This window comes from Coptis chinensis, chromosome 6, assembly GCF_015680905.1.
Source record: "Coptis chinensis isolate HL-2020 chromosome 6, ASM1568090v1, whole genome shotgun sequence".
Classification (NCBI taxonomy): Eukaryota; Viridiplantae; Streptophyta; class Magnoliopsida; order Ranunculales; family Ranunculaceae; genus Coptis; species Coptis chinensis.
In genome coordinates this window covers 35,979,800-36,002,865 of record NC_141461.1, presented here as the reverse complement: position 1 = coordinate 36,002,865, position 23,066 = coordinate 35,979,800, and the positions used below count along the sequence as shown (strand labels likewise).

General features: G+C 35.8%; 1 protein-coding gene and 3 long non-coding RNA genes across 4 annotated transcripts; 1 reads left to right on the top strand and 3 right to left on the bottom strand.

Moving 5' to 3' along the window:
* The first annotated feature begins 399 nt into the window (after nucleotides 1-399).
* LOC147492763 (uncharacterized) lies at nucleotides 400-4,011 on the top strand. Its single transcript, XM_086566521.1, has 8 exons — nucleotides 400-837; nucleotides 936-1,107; nucleotides 1,182-1,267; nucleotides 2,011-2,112; nucleotides 2,449-2,559; nucleotides 2,659-2,750; nucleotides 2,992-3,064; nucleotides 3,243-4,011. The coding sequence occupies exons 4-7, from the start codon at nucleotides 2,059-2,061 to the stop codon at nucleotides 3,035-3,037; spliced, it is 303 nt and encodes a 100-aa protein (XP_086422647.1). The 5' UTR covers nucleotides 400-837; nucleotides 936-1,107; nucleotides 1,182-1,267; nucleotides 2,011-2,058; the 3' UTR covers nucleotides 3,038-3,064; nucleotides 3,243-4,011.
* A 4,473-nt stretch (nucleotides 4,012-8,484) lies between these two features.
* LOC147492762 (uncharacterized) lies at nucleotides 8,485-10,373 on the bottom strand. Its single transcript, XR_015198168.1, has 2 exons — nucleotides 9,610-10,373; nucleotides 8,485-9,025 (listed from the first exon to the last, which is right to left on the bottom strand). It is a non-coding gene; the product is annotated as an uncharacterized LOC147492762 (long non-coding RNA).
* A 149-nt stretch (nucleotides 10,374-10,522) lies between these two features.
* Nucleotides 10,523-13,428, bottom strand: LOC147492761 (uncharacterized). Its single transcript, XR_015198167.1, has 3 exons — nucleotides 12,821-13,428; nucleotides 11,407-12,715; nucleotides 10,523-11,361 (listed from the first exon to the last, which is right to left on the bottom strand). It is a non-coding gene; the product is annotated as an uncharacterized LOC147492761 (long non-coding RNA).
* A 6,026-nt stretch (nucleotides 13,429-19,454) lies between these two features.
* LOC147492760 (uncharacterized) lies at nucleotides 19,455-20,524 on the bottom strand. The gene is made up of 4 exons (XR_015197484.1): nucleotides 20,354-20,524; nucleotides 19,825-19,888; nucleotides 19,645-19,743; nucleotides 19,455-19,550 (listed from the first exon to the last, which is right to left on the bottom strand). It is a non-coding gene; the product is annotated as an uncharacterized LOC147492760 (long non-coding RNA).
* Between the last annotated feature and the right edge of the window lie 2,542 nt (nucleotides 20,525-23,066).

Genomic DNA, 23,066 nt, shown 5'->3' with positions numbered 1-23,066 from the left:
CTAACTTTCCTAGACCAAAGTTCATAATTCTTATTGTTTAACAAGTCATTTTCAGGTAGTATGGTAAATGGGGATTTTCCATCAGGTACCATTCTATCAAGTTTGAATTCCAAAAAAAATAAGATGCTACGAAGAAGAATCATCTCTTAAAATAAATCTAAGTAATCTACATTTTTACATATGAGATGATCATGATAATCTACTAGCATGATTCTAGCCATTAAATAAAATCAATGCATTTGACTATCAATAACATTGAATATGCAAAAAATCTACTACTTAAATTTCCATTTAATAAAATTGTTTCGACAAAAAAGAGTTTTCTATCTTTCAAAAACAATGTGGAACTAAAAAGAGCAAGTCAACCATGAACATAGAAACGTCCTGGGTGCCTAGGGGGGTCATCTTCATCCTCACAGTCAGTACACCATAACAAGATTTTTGTGACACTGGGTTTTTCTCATTAGTGACGCCAAATTGGCGTTAGGACTGTTGTGACGGCACATCGGCGTCAAAAAACTGCTAAAACCATCACTAATAATCTAATAATTATTTTAATTAAATCTTGGTGATTTTTAAGAAATAATGTGACGGCAAGCTAGCGTCCAGATGTCCAGAATACTATAAATTACAAAAAAGGGACTGGTCTGCCTCCACTAAACCAACTCTCATATAAATTGCAACTACACTTTTCTTCGATCTAGTTCCCAACTTCCCATCTCTCTCGACTTCCCACCACTAAACTAGGTCTGCCTCCAAAAATTATATAGAAATCCTAGAATTAGACAAGGAGAAAACAACATCAATAACAACAACGGAGAGGGAGACGAGGATAGTGTTAGTTTTTATCCTCAGATTTTTAAATTTTTGGACAAATTTTTGGACAAATTTTGTTATATATTTGTTTTTACTTAATATGTTTAGGTATTGAGCAGTTACTGAATGTGTGTGACGGATACGTCAGCTACACAAGCAAGGAGAGGAAAGGATATACAGGGTATTCCGTGGGAGAGATTGAATATAACGAGGGAGAAATATAGACAAACTAGGATTGAACAGTATAAGAATTACGAGAATGTTCCTTCGTCTGGGGAAGTCGTTGATAAGGTTTGTTATTGCATCATATCTTAGTGTTTGCTTGTAATGTATAATATTGACTCTTATGGAATTTTCATTTTCAGGAATGTAAGCAAATGGAGAAGGGTGGTAATTTTATGAGTTTTGGCACAACACACGATTGGTGAAGCCCACTATTCTTCACTTTCAGGTTAGTAGTTAGTTGGTTTTTTAAAGTGGTTATATACTTATATGCCATGTTTTTGCTTGCATCTTTTTCCTGTAGTAATTTTCACTAATAGTTGAAGCATGTTTTTGTAGCAGCACCTTATTTTTCTTCTATTCCTTGTTTACACTTGGCATTGCTCTAGTTAGTTGTTTGCTTATAAATATAGAAGTAAGGGAAGAAAAAATGACTTCAAGCATATGCACTAAGAAAACTACAGTTATCTAGAAGGAGAAATTGCTGAAAATTGTACAGGGATTTTGAGACTTGTTTAAACTAGAAAATGAAAATCCAAGGAATTACATGGATATGTTTGCTCTATGATCCGAGGGGAGCACTTCCATTCATAACTTTTATTCCAGCTAGGATAACTGTATAACAACTCTCATTAGAATTGACTGTCAGTAGATTGCATAACTGTGATTTCTGGGCCCTGGCTCAAGTAGTCTTGTCCAATTAGAAATCTAAGCATTTCTATGCTATCTTTTAATCTATAGTGTTGACAACTTTGAGGCTGTAGTCTTTAATGTTGACAGTGTATTCTTTAATGTTGAACATATTTTGAGGCTGTAGTCTTTAATGTTGACAATTTTGAACATGTTGCGAGGATGTAGTCTACTGTTATGCCTTTTACACTTATTTTATTTTGTCACCATTTTCTCTTTGGCTGCATGCCATGAGCTCGTATTTGTCTATTGATACTTGAATAACGACTTCGTGCAACTCAGGAATATGGTTTGGGACTTTGGGCTACTTCAAAGCATGATGTCTATCTCATGTCCAACTATTCACTTATTCACTGGTCTTCATTGTGGTGCAAGTTATCAGAGGTTCTCAACTTTTCTGGACATGTCGCACCTAATGATGTTTGATCTCAAACCTTTATGGAGAACGTTGACGTGCTATTTATTTTCAGGAAAATGTATAATGTCACTTGTCTTAGACATAAATTCTTCTTATAGTTGCCATTTTTTCTTAATATCTTTGTTTATATTTTAATATCTAGTAACAAATCTATGTATAAAAGAGCAATATGCAGGATAGTACTCTGCTATTATTCCTTTCTTCGTTATATTTCACTTTGAAAATAATATAGTTGATATACATCCTGTAACCTTTTTCATAATGCTTTTGCATGTTTATTGTCAAACGTTTTGTTAATGTAGAAACACCCAGGAAGTATGTTAGAAGGTTTTACGCAAACTCAGATCAGCACACTAGCAGTCAAAAACAATTTGCTGGTTGCTGGAGGTTTTCAAGGAGAAGTTACATGTAAGGTGAGTCTGATAATCTGCTTGCCATTGGGTGTCTTTTCCAATATTCTTCTATATATATTGATTTGAGGTAAAAATATAATTCGCTTAAAAATGCTGTAGAATTTGGATAGGAAAGGCGTTAGCTTCTGTACCAAGACAACCTACGATGATAATTCAATCACAAATGCCATTGACATATTTAATGGCTTGAGGTATGTTTTTTTATAATAGCTGCATTGATACATCAATATTATTATTTTTTATTGTTTTTGTTTGTGTTTTTAAATTTTATTTTTTATTGGGTATGAACTGTTTTGGATTAATCCTTAGTTTTGATCCTTAAACTATTGTACCTACGGCTTGTGATATTTTTTTTGTGGTTATATGCTTGTATGGTATCATGTAATTACTTCATTCTGACTGATTACCTGCCTGGCAACATACATCTAAGAGTCCGGATGGTAGACTTGCTGCGGTTGTAGGAGATCACCTGGACTGAGCGCTTGTGGATTCACAAAGTGGAAAGGTACATTAATATTTCATTTTTTTAAATCAAGGCCCACAACGTTGATGTTGTCCTATTTATTGGACCCTGACTTTCCAATATATTGCTGATTATATCGGGAAATTGGTGAATTGTTATATCTTACCTCGTATTATAACCTTTTATCTTTTTGTTTCTTTCCCTTTGATGCCCATGCCAGGTCGTCGCTTCATTAGTAGGTCATTTGGATTACTCATTTGCTACTGCATGGCATCCAAATGGCCACATTCTTGCCACATGTAATCAAGACAAGACGTGCAGAGTATGGGATACTAGATATCTTGCATCACCTGTTGCAGTTCTTAAGGGCAACTTGGGTGCAATTAGATCAATTCGCTTCTCCTCTGATGGGAAGTTCATGGCGGTGGCAGAACCAGCAGATTTTGTCCATATTTACAACACCACCTTGGATTACAAGAAACGACAAGAAATTGATTTCTTTGGGGAGATTTCTTGGATATCATTGAGTCCAGATGACGAGTCTCTCTTTGTAAGAGTTTGGGACTGAACATATGCAAGCTTACTTCGATTATCTTGAATCCAGCTTGTAAATTATATTGGAAGATGGAAGTATGTATTCAAGCCTTAGCCAACCGATTTGGAGTCTCTCTACAAAATGCAGGAAGAGCTAGTCAAGGAGAAGTGTGGTCAAGAGGGTCAAAACAAGGTGAATTATGTTCTCAACTCATTGGAGCTGGAAAGCCAACTTGGCCTTGTTTTATGATAGAATAGGTGAGTAGTTCATTAGATGCGTCTGATCTGGTCTAGTTTCTCTTGTAAAGTTGTGTATACACATATTTAAAAGCAGGAAAGAAGAGAAGTGTGATAGAGTTTTGGATATTATATTTGATCAAGTTTTACTGTTGTTTGTTAAGTTAAATAAATTGCTGGTGAGAATACCACTTACCTGAGGATCGTTTGGGAAGAAATATGGCTACTAGTTCTAAGTTTTCTGACATTGTTGTGATGAATTGATGAAAAAATATAAATATTAGGATGGAAACCAAAAACAAATATATATTTTTTTAAAATAAATAATAATTTGTGACGCCTGACAGGCGTCAGTAAGCATTTTAAAAAAAAGGACAAATTTATAATTACTGACGGTATTGAAGCGTTAATTTGTTTTGGCGCCAAGTTATAGCGTCAGTTTTTGGGTAGTAATGCAAATTTAGTGACGGTGTAGAGGCGTTAGTAATGCACATTTAGTGACGGCATATACGCGTTAGTAATGCATATTTAGTGACGGCATACAGGCGTCAGTAAATATGTCAATTGTGACGGCATATTGGCGTCACAAATATTTCTGACACCAACACAGACGCCTAAATTCTGACGCCTTGTAGGCGTCACAAAAAATAATTCTGACGCCTCCTAGCCGTCACAAAAGTGTTGTTATGTTGTAGTGAGTCATTATCAACTATTTGGAAAATACTAGCCACTTCCTCTTTTTCCCTGTGAGGTGGGAAAATATACCCTGATGACACATCATATGGATTTGGTTCCTTAGCATCGTCCCATAACCGATGTAGGAGAGATTTAAGTGGTCGAGTCTCATTTCTATCCTGAATAGGACTGGGGCTCTTTGGTGTATATCCTGGTGATGGTGGCTTTGTTTTTATCCTATCAGATTTCAAGACAGTAACGCTTCAAAGCTCCCCTATATTGCTTTGTAGTCATGCGTTTCTTGGAAGTCTGTCTCCCAAGATCTGGTTCAGTTTTCCTACAAGTGTCTGGTATATGCGACTTAGGCATTGTGCTTTAGTTTTCATATGACCGTTGATAGAAAATAGACAATTTTATTTACATGCAATATTAAAAATCCAGATTTAAATAATTACTGCATGGTAAAAATAAACATCCTAATGTCAATTTTTAATTGTGAAAAAAATACATGTGAAAAATCCTAAAATTTCTAGAGAAATAATCTCAGAAAATAAATTTCCATGTAAAAATTTCTAAGGAAAAAAAATTTCTTAGAAAAAAAATTTCCACTAAAAAAATAGCCAAATTATCTCCCATAAATAATTTATTTTGCAAAAAAAAAAATTTAAGCAATTTCTAATTAATTTTAAACAACCTAATTATTTAAAAATTAATTAAAAGATTTTAAAAAAAAAAAACGCAGTTTTTCAAAAAAAAATTGTAGATCACAAGATCAAAACTACAGACAAAAGCATGCAAACCATGGAAAACCTGGCTCGATGCCAATGTAGGATTTTTATCGATATCTCATGCATGATTCTTACGATATGTACAATTACGCTATATCACATGCATAAAATAACGCAACGGAAATAGAAGATCGTACCTTGGTCACAACTTTCAGTTCGAAGTTTCAAGCTTTGATCTACCGGAGAAGATGATGTTCTTGGCACACTCAAGATCTTCTTCTTCTCAACTTAGCTAGAGTCAAGTTCCATCCACGAACGGGAAGCAACCTTTGTTCACGAACCAAGAACTGACAATGGCTAGCAATGGAGCTTACCACCTATGGAATCTCCACGAAAAAAAACTAGCTTCTTCTTTAGAAAACGTTGGAGGCCACCATTAAAGGGAAAGAGAGATTTTCTCGTTTTGGGATGATAAATATGTGAAGGTGTTCTATTTATAGAGCTCTCCAACCTCCTCAAATTCGGCTAGGATAGAGTCCCATACTTATCCAAAATCGGCTAAGGATAGAGTCCTATACTCATCTAATATCGGCTAGGATAGAGTCATACACTCATCCCAATACCTGGTGGTTATCCTTATCTTGGTGGGCGTTTATCTATATCAGGTCTGACCCGGCCTTATTTCCAACAGCATATATCAGGTACCACTATTTATTTTAATTCAAACACCAGACATGTTATTAAAAGCCAAAGAATAATCTGCTTCTAACTGGTTTAATTCATTGGAAGTTTAATCCATTAACGTGTTGAAAACTAGCTACTTACGAAACTCTTTGACGAGTACATACGATTTTGAAATTGGAATTAGAAAATAAGTATTAACAAAGAATTGAATCTATTTACTAAAAATCTCCCCCGGCCCATTCTATACTTACGCGCTTTGGTTCAACATCTGCCTAACAAGTAAAGCACAAGTATGCAAACCATGCTGCGCATTTTTTTTTTTTTTTTTTTTTAAAGTTTTAGTCTTAAAACCCGTCTCTCGAGTTTGATAGTTAACATGATTTTTTTGGATTCTAATTGTAATTGGTAATTGTAATTATGTAGGAAAGGTTCATCTATTTAAAAAGGTTTTTCTAAATTATTAATAAAAGTGAGCTTGTTCTAATATTAGCGAGGGAAATTGAGAATAATTAGCATCACTTGCATTGTTCTAAAAATCGGTCTAGGCGGCCACCTAGGCGCTAGGCGGTGCCTAACCGACTCGCCTAGGCCCAAATCGTTTAAAAAATTGGTAGACCGACTAGGCGGGCTCTAGGTGGTCCAGTCAAGTTTTTTTTTTTTTTTTTTTTTTTTTTTTTTTTTTTTTTTTTTTTTTTTTTTTTGAATAATTAAATGTCAAAAATTAAAGGCCCATGTACACTTAAGATTTGAATGAGTTTAAATGACTAAAGTCTAATATAAATTATATGTCACTATAACAAAGAATATGTTTTTATATGAAATCAATATTCTTCAACTATTATGTATATTTGTAATAAATATATTTGTTTGTGTTTATTTTTTGAATTATGATAAATGATTTTCTTCATTTCTTGTAGTATAGGTGTGTATTACTATATATATTAGGAAAAAAAAACGCCTAGTGCCTAGGTCTAGACGCTAGGCGCTCTCCCACCACCCAACTAACTACCAAATTTTTAGAATCTTGATAAACTTGCCAATGCCATGAGTTCCTGAAATAAACCATACGTACGTCCATGGCTCAAAATATCGCCGAGATATCTGATATCTCGCCGATATATCTCGGTAAATTGGTACACCGATATCGATATTTCCGACATATATCCACCGAATATTGAACCCCTTTTTTCCGGTGATATATCGAATTTCCGATATGAAAGTTTATATCGCCCGATATAATCGATATTTCCGAGATAATCGATATATATCAGTTGACTTTTTGACCAATTGTTAACAACTTAGTATTGAAATTTCCAAAATATCCAATATATATATCGGCGAGATATCCGAGATATATCGGTGAGATATCCGATATTTTAGAAACTTTGATATATCTCGGTCACCAAAAAAACCGAGATATATATCTCGGTTTTTGGGTACACCGATATATTAACCGATATCGAAATTTTGGGCCTTGCGTACGTCAAGCCAAGAACTTTAATGTGTCACATTGAAACTGATCGAATGCTAAGATTCCTGGTACTGATATTTTGATTTATGTACCTCTTGAGCCCCGATATTAATTTTACAAGACCGGATATTTATCGGTGATTATCGAAATTTCGGCGTATATATTGCAAAATATTTTCTTTTTCCCTCGTTCTCGTTCTCGTTCTCCATCTTTCTTTCATTCTCTCATCTCTGTTGTTCTTGAACACAACATGACCCAATACAAGAAATCCTAAAACGAGACACTTCCCAAAAACTACAATTTTCTCACTTCCCATCACTCTCTCTATCAATACAATCAATTACAACACTAAAAACTGCTCTCATAGTTAAAGAAACTGAGAAAACCCAAGTTTAAGAAGAAGAACTTGCCGGGGAAGATAATAATGGCTGAGGGGATAATGTTGGGACAATTTAGAAATTACCTCGATTTCCTGCAAAAAGGAGAAAAAACAATAATATCGCCAAACCGAATTCTTTTGTTCTTGGGTTGAGTCGCGGACTAGGTCCCTCTCTTTAAGACGCGTTCCACGGCTCTGTCCTCTCTTGTGCGCAAGCAGTAACAGTCATGGCGCCCCCAGGACAAAACAGTCCATAATTCTTTTGTCTCGATCTTTCTTGCATGGAGAAAAACCACTTGTATACTTCTACACTTTCGATCTCTTGCTCAAAACAATATTTTAAAAGAGAAATACAAAACTTGCTGTTGTATTCCACACATATACTCCAAATAACACCACAATTATTTGACATTATTGTTACGACCTAAAAAATCCCTTTGTCTCTTTTTCCCTCTTCTCTATCCACTCATCTTATTTTTTTTATACTGCTGACCTATGGGCATCTTTTTTCGGACCTATAGGCCTCATAGGCCTAAATAAGGCCATAACAGTTGCCCCCTCTTGGTACCACAGACCATTCATTTGGTATGTGATGCCAAGAAGCCAGAGTTTTCACTCCACCATTGTAGCTTCCGCAAATAAGTTTCTCAACATCTCTTACTTTCATGTATGCGGTATATACACACTAATGGCTATTTGCCACGAAAATACTAACACTAGCCGCAACAGTTTAGGCAAGCAGGGGTCACTAAAATTACGCACAACTTTAACTATTATACCTTTTTATTTATGTTGTTTTTGATAACTGAAACTGAAAATAAAACAAAATACCATAATCTACATGCGTAGAACACCTAGATAAGGGGGACCGTAGATAAGTAATTGGCAGCTTGATTTCCTTCTCTGAATGTGTGCATGAATGTAGTGAAATCAAGTAATCATTTCTGGCTGTTGATAGCAGCTACAATGTTGGAGCAGTGCCAAAGGTGTTGACTCAGGACAATTCAAAATGTTTACAGCCCTCATAGAACTGACTTGCTTTTGGAATTACTACAGTATGTAGGCCAGATGGACCTCTCCTTCACTCCTTAGTAGACCACCCAGTCCCCGTATATGCTCACTAACAGAACCATCTGAAGTACAGTATGACCAGGGCATGGCTTACTCCACTTACACCAGTTTTCTGCCTTTGTATTGAAAGTTAGGATTAGCCCCAGTTTAGTTGCTAATTAAGCTCATCGGTTCATAGTTGTCAAAGACTTCTGCAAGCTTTTCTGGAAGTAAAGCTCGAGTTCCTGCAGTAATTTTGTTACCAGTACACAAGTACTCGACCAACTTATTGGGTAAATTGGTACAGCACTACAGTATCAATCTTTTATCCAGAAAACAGATCAGATTCTTGGTTGAAAAAATTCACAGAGAACCCTAAAAATTAATTATGAACCAGAGATAATAAACCACCTCCAATATCAATGTAAACTAGGATGAATCAGAAACACAACAACTTAACTAAATTTGAATGTCGATTCCTAATACTGACACTAAGGACATACTGTAAATAAGGTGATGATTTGATGAAAATTGAACACAATAATATGTTTCTACAAGCATATGGACAGATATTATGGCAAAGGTGACTAGACTAAACAGGGAAGATTTTCTAACGTTGATGCAACGAATATGTTTCCAAGTTCAATCAAATTAAACCTCATAAGATCGCGATAGATGCAATACCTACCATCAAATTCACTTCACAGTCAAAGGACTGTCTTTATAGACAATAGTTATACCAGATTGAACCAATGCATTAACAGCATAATCACCGTATAGATATCAAAGCAGCTTCAATAATCCATCATTGTAGAAGAAAACTATTTACCAAGTATAAGCACCATAGTAGAAGGATCCTGTCTATTAAGAATCAGGAACACACTTCCGCTTTTGTGTCCACAGCCAAACGCTTCAATCTAATATCATTTCCCAGCTTTTCATAACAACAGAATTATGCCAGTGGAAAGAATCTACTGAAGACATGAGTGAAACCCACAGATGAAGATAAGTAAGGTCAGAGGAGTAGGGGCTCTTTAAGGATTCCACATGGGTGTTTATACCAAGGCCAGGCCAGCCCAAGAACTAGAAGATAAACTTATCTAAACTAACTCAATACCAGGAAAAAATAAGAAAGGAGAGGTAAGAAACAATGATAAATGGCTATGGTTGTGCTTATTATACACAAAAACAACTTGGTATAGTTCATTCCCAAGGAATCCGTACAATACCCATTCCTCTTTAATATTGATTCAGTTGCTGCCCATTGTAATTCTTGTATAATGCCACAATCACATTCATACATACATTGCCAGACCAAAAATATTCCAGGAACAACCAGTAAATAAACCAAATAAAGGGGAGAGAGACCATACTGATGAATGGTGCTTTAGCTGTACAAGCAACAAAGGTCATATCCTAAGCTCCATCATATATCTTATCAAAATAACAAACGCTTAGAGGATGATAAATCATATGCCTCAGAGTTCACAAATACACTTTCTGCTTGTGAAATCTACAACTTCAGTAACGGATTAAAATGCAACAGTTACAGTTACTAAATTATGTAGGAATTTCTCTGCAGTTTATCAGTTATTGACGATGAGTAACAACTTTTATAAATATTGTTGCTACAGACAAGAGATCTGACACATACTACAACTACTCCCTCTATATATTTAATAGTTGCATCATTTGCAGTGATTGTTGCTTCATCTAGAGGAACGCATCAAGAGAATCTCCAGTAGTAGACAATTTTCAAACCTTCAACAAATTAGGTGTTACAAGGGTCTCTTTTCCACAAATACCATACTGATAAAAAACAGGTATAAGGATAAACAAAAGATTTTTCTCCAGTTAAACAAGTGCATTATGACAAGTTTTCCTTCCATTTTGAAGGTCAGTCACCATTTTCTTCATAATTCTTTACTTCCTTTTGACCAAGTACTTGAGTATCTGTATATGATATTTGCTATATTTGCATGCCCCCAAGTTGATGCTGGCTGGTTTGGTAACCAACCAGGGATCAACTAACAAATGTAACTATTGGATCCGAATATCATCTTGCCCCCAAGTACTGGTAGTCCCCAGGGATACTTAGCTGTTTCCTTGCTGAGGTTGCCCCCAAGTATTAATTAGGGCAACCATTCATGTCCTTTTCATTTTTCGGACTGGCTCAAATGCCACGTCCAGGACGTACTTGCACCTCTTTTCATGTTTCGGACTGGCCCAAATGCCGCGTCTAGGACTTGCGACCTTCTCATGTTTCGGAGGGCCCAAACGCCGCGTCCCGGTCTTGCAACCTTTTCATGTTCCGGACGGGCCCAAATCTTTGCGTCCCGGACTTGCGCCCCTTTTCATGTTTGGATGGCCCAAATGCAGCGTCGGGACTTGCGACCTTCTCATGTTTGGATCGCCCAAATGCCACGTCCGGACTTGCGACCTTCTCATGTTTGGAGGGCCCAAACGCCCGCCCGTCGATTTCGACCTTTTCATGTTTGGATCGCCCAAATGTCTTTGCGTCAAGGACTTGCGCCCTTTTCATGTTTGGATCGGCCCAAATGCCGCGTCCGGGACTTGCGACCTTCTCATGTTTGGATCGCCCAAATGCCGCGTCGGGACTTGCGACCTTCTCATGTTTCGGAGGGCCCAAACGCCCGCGTCGGGACTTGCGACCTTTTCATGTTTGGATCGCCCAAATGCCGCGTCCGGGACTTGCGCCCTTTTCATGTTTGGATCGCCCAAATGCCGCGTCCCGGGACTTGCAACCTTCTCATGTTTGGGATCGCCCAAATGCCGCGTCCCGGACTTGCGACCTTCTCATGTTTCGAGGGGGCCCAAACGCCGCATCCGGGACTTGCGACCTTTTTTCATGTTTGGATCGGCCTAAATGCGGCGTCCCAGACTTGCGCCCTTTTCATGTTTGGATCGCCCAAATGCCGCGTCCAGGATTTGTTTCGGACTAGTCCATATACCACATATTCATAGTCCACACAGAACAGGCTGCGAACAAACTACTTGTTCTTGACAATGAAAAATGCTAGAGTATATGCATCATCAATCTATTATGAGTCCCTCTAATCATGAAAATCCGACCAGCATGCACCATTCATACACTTAAAGAAGAATTGTCCACAAAAAAGTTATATGAGTTTTAAGAATTTTTTCAATATAATTGTCATGTAGCAAATCGATAGGTAAGCTAGAATCATCTCCACTACAATTTCAACCTTGAAGCCATTGGTGATTCACAAGTAATCATATAACATTAGTAGAAGAAAGTAAATTGTCAGCATTATGAATAAAGCAGTTATACAGTTCAAATAAACATCAACCAAAATATTTTAACTAAAGTGTAACACTTGTAGTATAGATTGGAATTGGTAGGCAATCCAAAATAATGCCAAGTAAAAGAAGAAAATACAACCAATGCAAGTCTATTCCACTTTATCCTATAAATACGTGAGGGAACACCATTTATAACCATCCAAGCTATTTAGTATGTATTATCATGGACATATGTAATATGAAAAACACCATGTAGTATTAGACAAACTACTTTAGCGGAATGTAAAGGTACTACCCATGATCCTAAAACAACAAGATTCATATCGTCTCAACTACTTCTTCATAGAATCTTATTCTTAAGTTATGTATTGCATACAAAAGATTTTTCCAGTAAAGTCATATCACACAATAGAAAGAATATATAAAGGGAAACATGCTACCAATCAAACACAATGGGAAGGTTTTACAAGTTAGAAACAAAAAATATACAGAGCGGAATTGGAAAAGTTGTACCTAGCCACCACTGGGTAGCCTGAGTAGATCGAGGAAGTTGTACCTAGCCACCACGTGGGCTTTGGACTTGAGGGTCCGCGGTTCCCACCCCACTTAAGATGCTGAACAGCATGAGGCATGACCAAAGACTACTCAACCTGCCCCCATGTGTTGTCACAGTTTAACACATACTATCCAAATTGTCGTCATATCAGGGGAAATTAGACAATAGAAAGGTCCTTTAGTAGAATGTTCCCAAGTACCTGAATGAAGCCAAAGACAATAAGCACTAGAAGAGGGCAGAACAGAATCGGGCCAAGGAAACTGAAATCACGCCCCTTCTTTGCAGCCCAGAAAGTATAAAGAGCTAGGCTTATGACAACCACTGTCGTCAGAATCGCAGCTTCCAAAATTATCTTCCAGAAGAGATAATCATTTGTGAATCCAACTTCTCATAACAAACATTCTGAAATGTGGTATGTGCAAGTTTGCAACTCATTTGCCAGTTTTCATCAGAGAAGCACTCTTCCTTTAGGATGAAACTTATCCTAGACCTCTGCTTCACTAATCAACTAATCAATAGTCATTTTAAAACAAGATGTAATTGTTCTCTTACTTATATCGTAATTATCACTGTAAAGGTAGAAGAATTATCCGAAGACACAAGAAAGTCAGAAACAAATATACACCACGCCTAATATGTTACCCTGCCTGACCACATCAGAAAAATAGGTAACATATACATTACTAATATCGATCTAAAGCATTCAAATCTTTGTACTTGAAAGTCGAAACATAGCTTTTTGTTGCAATCCCCACAGACGGCGCCATTGTTACGAGCTAAAAAATCCCTTTGTCTCTTTTTCCCTCTTCTCTATCCACTCATCTTATTCTTTTTATACTGCTGACCTATGGGCCTATGGGGCTCATAGGCCTAAATAAGGCCATAACAATTATGGTACATTTAATTCCTTAAAATCTTCCCAACAGCCATAAAACGGCTAGTATTATAGTATTATGAACTTTCGCATTTCAAGTTCATGCTTTTTGGATACTTGTTTCTCCCCCATTTTGTCAGGGATCCGTATATAATTTTTATATTGTTATTATTTTTTTATGCTTATTTTTATTTATAATCGAGATCTTGTGTATCTATCTTTATTTCAGCTAACAAGAGAAGCATCTTTTTTAACTGGGAATTTGCGCATTGGTCAGAAGTTGCTCCGGTGGATACTGTAGAAGCCGTCAATAAAATGCCTCGACTTGAGAGGTATGCAATCTCTGTTGGCTTTCGACTTTGCCATTTGGGGAAGGTGTCTTCTTGGAGGAGAGCTTGTCGCCCATCTCTCTCTTTTGATGACAACATATCTATGTGTTGAAATCTGAGGCAGGAGATGTACTCGTTGTTGGAATCTCTTCAATATTTCTAAGTATTAGTGTGTGCAAAGTGGAGGAGATAAACAAAGTGTGTTCTCTCTATTTTAGTGCATAATAAATAGTCCCACACTGGTTATCAACCACTAGCAAGTGAAGTATAAGCAAGAAATGAGGCTCAACTCCTTGAATCTAACTTAGTTGAGTATAAACTCCCTCCCATCGGCCAATATCATACAACCTCCCTATTATGTAGGTCTCGTTAAATAACCGCCCTGTTTTTCAAAAAAAAGATAAAATCTGGTCTATTTTTATTTACCATTTTATCTTATTTCCTTTTTTACCCTTTTTTATTGAAATTTTTCCTGTTTTTTTTCCTATATGTAAATGTATTTTTACATAGTCTATATATATATATATATATATATATATATATATATATATATATATATATATATATATATATATATATATATAATATCAAACGAGTTGAATTTTTGTAGAGATGTTAACATAGTTAGCGGATCATATGCAAAAAAGATTAGGGTTTAAATCATTTTGTAGATGAAGTTGTGGGTGTTTTAGATTTGAGTACTTATTTAAGGTCCCTTTTAGAGTTGGATATATATATATATAGTTTTGCTCTAGTCAGGACTTCCCGGATAAAAAAACTTTCGGACTAAACAAATTCACGTGATTTTTCTCCAACCCCACACACTCTCTTTCTCTCTCCTCTCTCTCCCCTTTTTCAAACAATTTCAGGTAACTTTTTTTCTCTTTCCTTTCTCTCAACTTTTTTCTCCAACCCCACCTTTTCTCTCTCCTCTCTCTCTCTATCTCCTTTATTGATTTTCTTTGACCCCACACACTCTCTTTCTCTCTCCTCCCTCCTCTCTCCTCTCTATCCACTTTATCAAACAATTTCAAGTGACTTTTTCATTCTCCTCAATTTTTTCTCTCACGCCTCTCTCCACTCTATCTTTAATTTCTTTTTTCACACTTCCCAACTTCCGACCCCACCTTCACACTCTCACATCAATATCACCGCCACACTTTTTTATTTTTCACTTTTTAAGAGTGTTCCAACGTGGAACAAAATAGTCAACGCTATACTACTCTTGCTTTTTAGCATGAGTACACTAGTAAGCTCAATTTTTTCTCTGTTTTTTTTTCCTCAAATTTTTATTATTAAATGCTAACTAATTATATTCCATTTTCAACATATTGGGGTGGTATATTCAATTTATATACATTTAATTTCTCGAGAATTATTATTAAATGCCAACTAATTATAATTTTGGTCATATTTTGAAATTGTTATGTGTAGCATCTATTGAATGGATATGGAGTTTAAACATTTTGACTCAGATGAAGAAGAACAGTCTTATATGGTTTATATGCCTGAAGTAAAAGAAGATTGCAAACCGAAAATAGGACAAAATTTTCACTCTTTGGATGAAGCTTATGAATTTTACAACACTTATGCAAAAGTTGCTGGATTTAGTATACGAAGTAATTCTACTAAGAAGGATAAAGAAAGGCAATGAATGAAATAACTAGGAAGGAGTATTGTTGTTTCAAAGAAGGAAACCTAAACATAAAAATAAGAGAGAAAAGAAAAGGCGACGGGATTGTTCGTGAGGGTTGTAAGGCAAAATTGTCGGTTTTGAAGAATAAATTGAAGTCGAAGTTCATCTTTGGGAAGGTTGCTTTTTCCCCAAATTTATTGAGGTCCACAACCATTCACTTTCTACCCCTCATAAAGTACATCTGTTGAGATCTCACCGTGGCGTATCTGATACAAAAAAGTCATTGTCTAATCTTTTATCATCCGCTAATATACCTATAAACCAAAGAAATTAGTATTCTTTCAATGGAAGCGGATGGAATAGAAAATATTGGTTGTCTGAGAAAAAAGACCTTAGAAATTTTGTTAGAGATTCAAAGAGCTTAGTAGATGGGCATGATGTAGAGATATTGATAGAATATTTTTTATCAGAGCAAGAAAAAAAATCTTCATTTTCTTTCAAAACTGAGATTGGCGACAAAAATAGGTTAACTCATTGTTTTTGGGCTGATGCAAAGGCAATAAGGGTGTACAAGCTTTACGGTGATGTAGTAGTGTTTGATACAACCTACAAAACCAATAAATATGGTATGATATTTGCACCATTTGTAGGGGTGAATAAACACCGACAGACTGTAATATTTGGTTGTGCATTCCTGTGTGACGAGACGACATAATCATTCATTTGGCTACTCCAAAAATGGATGGAAGTAATGTTAGTTGGCCCTCCCAAAATGATTATCACCGATCAAGACCCCGCTATGTCAAAAGCTATTCCTCAAGCTCTTCCAAATACATATCACCGATATTGCATTTGGCATATTCTGAACAAGTTTTCTGAAAAATTGGATGCAGTCATATATAGAGATCACTATACTGCGTTTCAAAATTGCATTTGGAATACAGAGTCTGGGGAAGAGTTTGAGGCAATGTGGCAAGAAACAATAGGGAAAAGCAAACTAAAAGATAACACTTGGTTAGCTGCATTGTATGGTATGTGGTCCAAAGTGGGTTCCACATTTTGTGGGAAACACATTTTCATTTGCCGGCATGTCAAGTAGTCAAAGGGCGGAAAGTTCACATGCATTTTTCAAGAGGTATGTCTATAAAGAAAATTCTTTAAATGAATTTGTTACGCCATTTAATAAGGCATTTGAATACCAGAGTCATAAAGAATTGCAAGCTGATCATGTTGATAGCAATGAGTGTCCCATGATGAAAACCCCAATTTCTATGGAGAAGCAGATGACAGATATTTATACATTGTCTATTTTTCTTAGATTTCAGAATGAGTTGTGGGAGAGTTTGGAGTACTTTATCGAAAGTTCAGTAGAAGATGAAAAGCAGGCTGTCTACATGGTGAAAAGGCCAAGTGCAAGAGATTCTAGACCGCAGAAAATTGTATATGATATGGTTCTAAATTTTGCTACATGTAGCTGCAAGAAATTTGAATTTGAAGGAATTCCTTGTAGACACATTTTGACTTACTTGAAAGTTAGTCAAATTGTTTACTTGCCAGATGCTTATATATAATCGAAAGTAGATGGAGGAAAGACACAAAATTGGAAGAAATAATATCGGATGGTGGGAACGAGGTGAAAGAAAATAGTAACAACTTTATGTTGTTGAGGCACACAAAGTTATCTCATCTTACTTCAAGGGTACTTGATGACGTAGCTTGTGAAGAGGCAAGTGAAGTATATGAAGAACATTTGAAAGTTGTACATGAAAAGATTAAGGAAGTGTTTGGCTATTATTAAAGGAGTTGGAATTTCTCAAAGAAAAAAACACATCGACATGTGACTTTGAATGAGCCTAATCTCAAGTTAAAGCAAAAGGCAAATGGAAAACATAGATTACAAGGGGGAAAAGAGAAGGCACATGTTCAAGCAAGTCAACTAAGGCGTTGTAATGGATGTGGACTTACTGGGCAATCACATGACAAAAGAAATTGTCCGAAGTTGATTGGTAATTTTCGATTGCTTACTATTTTTATTTAATACGTACTCTTTTATTTTTATTTGTACTGAGCTTAATATTGGATGTTATAGGTTCAACTGGGACTCAAAGTCCGGCTGATGGTGGTGGTAACTCGTCAGCCTCTACAAAAGTTGAACACTTGCCTTGAGTGGACCATATAGTGAACTGGTGGCACTATTCATTTGTGAAATGGAGTTAGTAGTTTTTTTTCTTCGGTAAATTAAATGGGGTTCGTAGCTAGAATTAGCATTGTTCTTTAGTATATGAATTGAGGTGTTTCTATTTTATTTTTTTAAGCTAATGAATTCTTAAACTTATAACTTTTAATGACTTTCAGCTAGTTCTCGGTACAAGTTTGCTAAAGAATTTGATTCTAAGTTTCCAACCAAGTGATGTTTACTGTTTCTCTGGTTCCACTGTTTCTGACATAAGTTTCTGACACCACAAATTGGTGTCACAAAACGTTCCACACCACATGTACAATTGTAGTCCCACACCTTATATTCATATGCGTCTAACTAACAAGAGAAATTATCCACACTACAGGCCAGGCCTAGTGTGTGACTATGTTAGGACTATTTACTTTTTTATATATATATAGAAATAGCACTGTATGTACTTCCTCACAGTTATAGAACATAAAAGATTCAACAAATCAACAGAGGTGCGATACTTATAGGAAGCAGCAAAAGAAACTTTCTTGATCTCTGACCACCTTCCAGCTCCATACTTGGAGGCCAACTTGATAACCTCGCAAAGAGTCCAACTGTCCAAGCACGATGGTGCTTCCTCCGAAATCCATCATTTGAAGTTGGCAAGGCCACATTATAATCTGAACCGTCTCCAAAAGAATCTGCATTTACTAATATCATCTCTTGGTATATAAAGCTAAAATCAGAGTTCTTGGCACAAATACGTATTGTTGGTAGTTGAAACTTGGCACCACATGGGATCTAAGTCACTCTAAACAGTTGCTTTTTAGCATTCTAGCTTGATCCTACTCACCCAGCTAGCAAACATTTACTTGAAAGTTAGAAAATCCTTTCTCAAACCCACTTCTCACTATGTTGTTGGAGCTGCCTGCCTCAACTTTGCCTGCAAGAAGGCTCCTACTTCATCAGCTATGTTCTTTTTCTTGGATGCAACCTCAATAAGTTGGTCATAATTAGACTTCATTAAGTTCATTTTGCATTCACAATACTCTTTGCCTTCAGCCATGGTTTTCTCGACGAAGTAACCAGTGCCGATATTAATTAACGACAACTTTATCAGCACTATCAAGAGTTCCAGGTACATAAAGAGATGCTGTGAGTGGAACTAACATTTGCTTTCCTTGAGGACGAAGAGAGAGATCCACTACTACAGAATGACACTTATACCACTGTTTTTAAGTGTGGTATAAATATATTTACCATTGTTATACAACTGTGACAATAGGTGGTGTGGTATATAATAATAGCAAAACTGTGGTATATATGTTTAACGGATATCACGGTTTTTCAAAGAACCGTGGTTTGTAATGCCCATTATATACCACGGTTGTCAACATAACCGTGGCATATAAGCTATTGAAACCGTGGTTTATATTAGTGTATGTGTTATAATACCGTGGTATATAGTTATACTAAACACTACGGTTTATGCCAAACCGTGGTATATATATATATATTTTATTTTTTTTAATAATAATGCTAGTAAGAGTCTTCCACTTAAAAACCGAACCTGCATAACAAAATTTACACAGCCTGCCAACATACAACATTTTCATCTTTCCAACAAATTCCAAAATGTACAATAAACTATCAAATATTGCAAAAAAAGATAATAATAATAATAATAAATTTCCATTAATTTTTTGAGTGCACTAAGAAAACAAACTTCAAATTCCTTTTCATAAATTAAAAAGGTAAGACTCATAAATTAAACTGGAGGGGTCCGAACATAGCTAAAACTCATCCTCATTAAACCCATTTGAAAAACACCCCATTTTCCTGGATTAACTGAATAATATCAAGTCGAACACCGTCAAGTTCATCTTGCGTGTATGTCTCATTCAGTTCTAAATTTGTTATCTGGATGAGTCAAAGCACAACATGTGGAGTTACTATATAAGAATAAGGCGAAGTCATTGAGCCAAATAAAGTGTTTGTCAAAACTTTCGAATACCTTATTTTCAAATGATCCAGTTGAACAAGCTTCTACTATTTCCCTCATAAACTTCATTGTATAATACCCACACTCTGTGCCACCTGGTTGATATGGGCCCTAACATATAGACTCACAACATATGTAATATAAACATATACTTTTCAAAGAAAAAGACAATAATGTGTAGGATTTGTTTACCTTGATCTTGTCCCACTTTAGCGGAACTCGTTTCCCATCAACCCTTTGCAATGTGAGGACCGCACTTCACAATAAGATAAATACAAAACATTTAATTCACAAGGTTTAGAGACAACCAATAGAAACTAAGCTACGTTTTATTAAGCGAAACATGATTCACTCCCACATAGTTTGTACATACAGGTTTTCACCTTACGCATGGCTGCCAAGAGGTTTGAGAATAGATGCATTGAAAGAGAATCGAAGAAACTAGAAAGATTAAAGCAAAGCACCACCAGGTAATAGGGGTAAACAAGTAGGTCCCTCATCAAATGATTTACTCCATCCATAAATTAACATTTTTTTATGGTAAGGATGATCAATGATAATCATCAACTTGACACATTATGAAACAAAAAGGAATAAGGTGGTTCGCAGTATCTTCAAAACCAAATTAATATGAATGGAAAACCAGGAAAAAAATATATCAATCATTTACTTCCTAAGTTACACTGCAATAAAAAAAGTAATATCAGAGAGGGTGTCTTACCGGAGAGTTGATGTAACTTGCCCCTTGCCCAAAAGATCCCTGATAAGTGAGCTGTGAAATTCAATTACCCGTATTTACAACAACTCTTTAAATCCCAAAAGACCATTGAAATGTAATAATACCTGGGAACTTTGACCCGATTAAACTCCAGCAGCCTCTTTTCTACCATGACCACCCTTCACAGATCCTTTCCTATCACCCTGTCGAAATTGCAATTCCTCAAAGAAATTAAATATCGTGTAGAAAATTATGCTACAATTGACAAGTCACGAGAATGGATCAAGCTACTTTGTAGTGTCCTCCTCTCCATTTTCAAGTAGAGGGGTGTTACCAAGTCCAACATTTTTTTTTGTATTATGTAAGACAACCTTGCAAGAAACCCAAAGAAAATGACGTAGCCGGCTTTGGAATATATGTTGTTTCATTTTTTTATGTTTCAAAAGAAAAGTAATCTGAGGGATAAATAAATTCCATAGTTTCTAACAAGTAGATAGATTCAAAAGAATAAAAAACACAAAATGTAATGAGAAATATTTGATTTTTCTCTTTCTCGGGATCAAGCTTATATGTTGAGAGCAATGAACCGCTTATAGGATCAACCACACAAAGAAATGTCGGGACGAACTAAAATAAGAACCCACCTCAGTCCTCATCACAAGCAATAACCTGCTTTATTGTGATACTGAGAACTTCTATGAGGGGTGCCTCCAAGATGGAATTTCAAAGACATTAAGCCTTCATCGTGGGACCATCTCCACCTGTAACATGACACAAATAGGATCAATGACACACATAATTATATAAATAATGAAGATGATTGATAATCACTAGATTTAACAAAATAAACTTTTCATTGTCAGTCCAAACAATAAAAAGACACGCATAACGGTGTTAGAAGACAATAAATACCAGATGTAGGCTACTCTCTGCAACAAATAATATTCCTTTAGGGCAGTCTAAAGAGCACACAGGGGTGACATGTTTTCAATGCTCGTAATCTGCCACAAAATCTTCTGGGGCTGCTTTGCCGTAAACACCAACCTGGGAACTTTTCAGCCAATAAAGCACCTTTTCCGCCCTTGCAGACCATTGTTCTGGCCACTGAGATCCCCGCTCAGATGCATCAACTGGGATCTTGTACATACATGCCTCCAGTGGCACATTCCTACGATGATAAATAATCACGTGTCAGGAAGCTTAGCTCAATGAGTTCTAACTGGACTAGAAACTTATCAAACGAGGACATTGAATCGCCTTTATTTTTAACACGCGTATAGCTCACCAGGTCAAACATATAAAACTACACATAAAAAAACACACACACACACAGATAAATATGCTGCTAATCTCAAGGCAAGAAATTGTACAACTGCCACAGATAACACAACAATAGTCGAAATGGATACACGGAGTAAAAACGCAGTCTAGTATTATAAATTTACACTTCTAATTTTAAAGACTATTTTCGACCTCAGCTACTATACACTTCTAGTTAAAAGACGTAATGATATTGTTTGTAAATATTTATATTTCCAATGAAAAACATACTAACCAGGATATCCTTCCATAAAAGATCTATTGTTCCATAAGGAAAAATGGCCCATTCAACGTGATGTACCTAAAAAGTGTGAGCCATAACTTTGGCCAAAATCTAGTATGAACCATTAAACTTTCATGTACTTTTTCTGCTCTTTTTCATTTCTGTATCATAGTGAGTTTGAGTTCTCAAGCAAACTTTTGATCAACCGATCATCACAGTTGCATTTCAACACATAAAAAAACTAGTCCTATTAAAAAAATTCTCCTAATGAAAAGAAAAAAATCTACAACAGACAAGTACAAACTTAAACAACAAACAAGTACAAACTGCGCGCTACAAGATCAAACAAGTACTAATTAACTGAAATACTATGAAACTGATATTTCATTCTAAGCTAAGAGTTGGACAGATGATAAAAATAAGATCGATGAACATACATAAAGACAGTAGATGTTAACAACATCAAAGTCACAAAAACAAGAATTACGTCCTGACTAGAGCAAAACTGATATATATATATTGGAGTTATAAAAACTTAAATTTACATAGTAACTTTTGGGTTTGAAAATTTTCCTCACAGAATATATGTAAATTTAAATTTAAATAGGTTAAGAAGACTGTGTAATTTTATATTGTCATATATAAATTTACATTTTCATATTTAAATTTAAATTTACATATGTAAATTTAAATTTTAATATGTAAAAATACTATACATGTAAATTTAAATTTTCCTATGAAAAAAAAATTCATATGAAAATTTAAATTTAAATAGGTTAAGAAGACTGTATAATTTTATATTATCATATGTAAACACAAATTTACATAGGATGACGTCAACCCGGTTTGTCCTTAAGCCGAAATTACAAGTAAAGATTGATGACGTCAGCCCGGTTTTCACAGGGGTATTTTGGTATGTTTTGGCTTTGATGTTATGTTTTAAATAATAGGGAAGTTTTATGCATTTGTTCGCTTCCGGGGGGTTTTTGTGTAACAATTTTTTGGTGAGGGAGATTAAACCTAAAATCTGGAAGTATAAGAGACATTCCTCTACCATAAGGGCGTGCCCTTAGGGTACAAATGCTTTTGTGTTAGGAGGGAGGACTCACCCAAAGCCACCCGCCCGCATCGAGCCGAGTAAATTCGGGCTTGGGCTTGGGCTTGTATCTAGTG

Coding starts and splice junctions, on each gene's coding strand:
- LOC147492763 (XM_086566521.1), top strand. CDS start 2,059: ATGTCCAACTATTCACTTATTCACTGGTCTTCATTGTGGTGCAAGTTA. Junction 2,113..2,448: donor TGTGGTGCAAGTTATCAGAG/GTTCTCAACTTT, acceptor TTGTTAATGTAG/AAACACCCAGGAAGTATGTT. Junction 2,751..2,991: donor GACATATTTAATGGCTTGAG/GTATGTTTTTTT, acceptor TACATCTAAGAG/TCCGGATGGTAGACTTGCTG.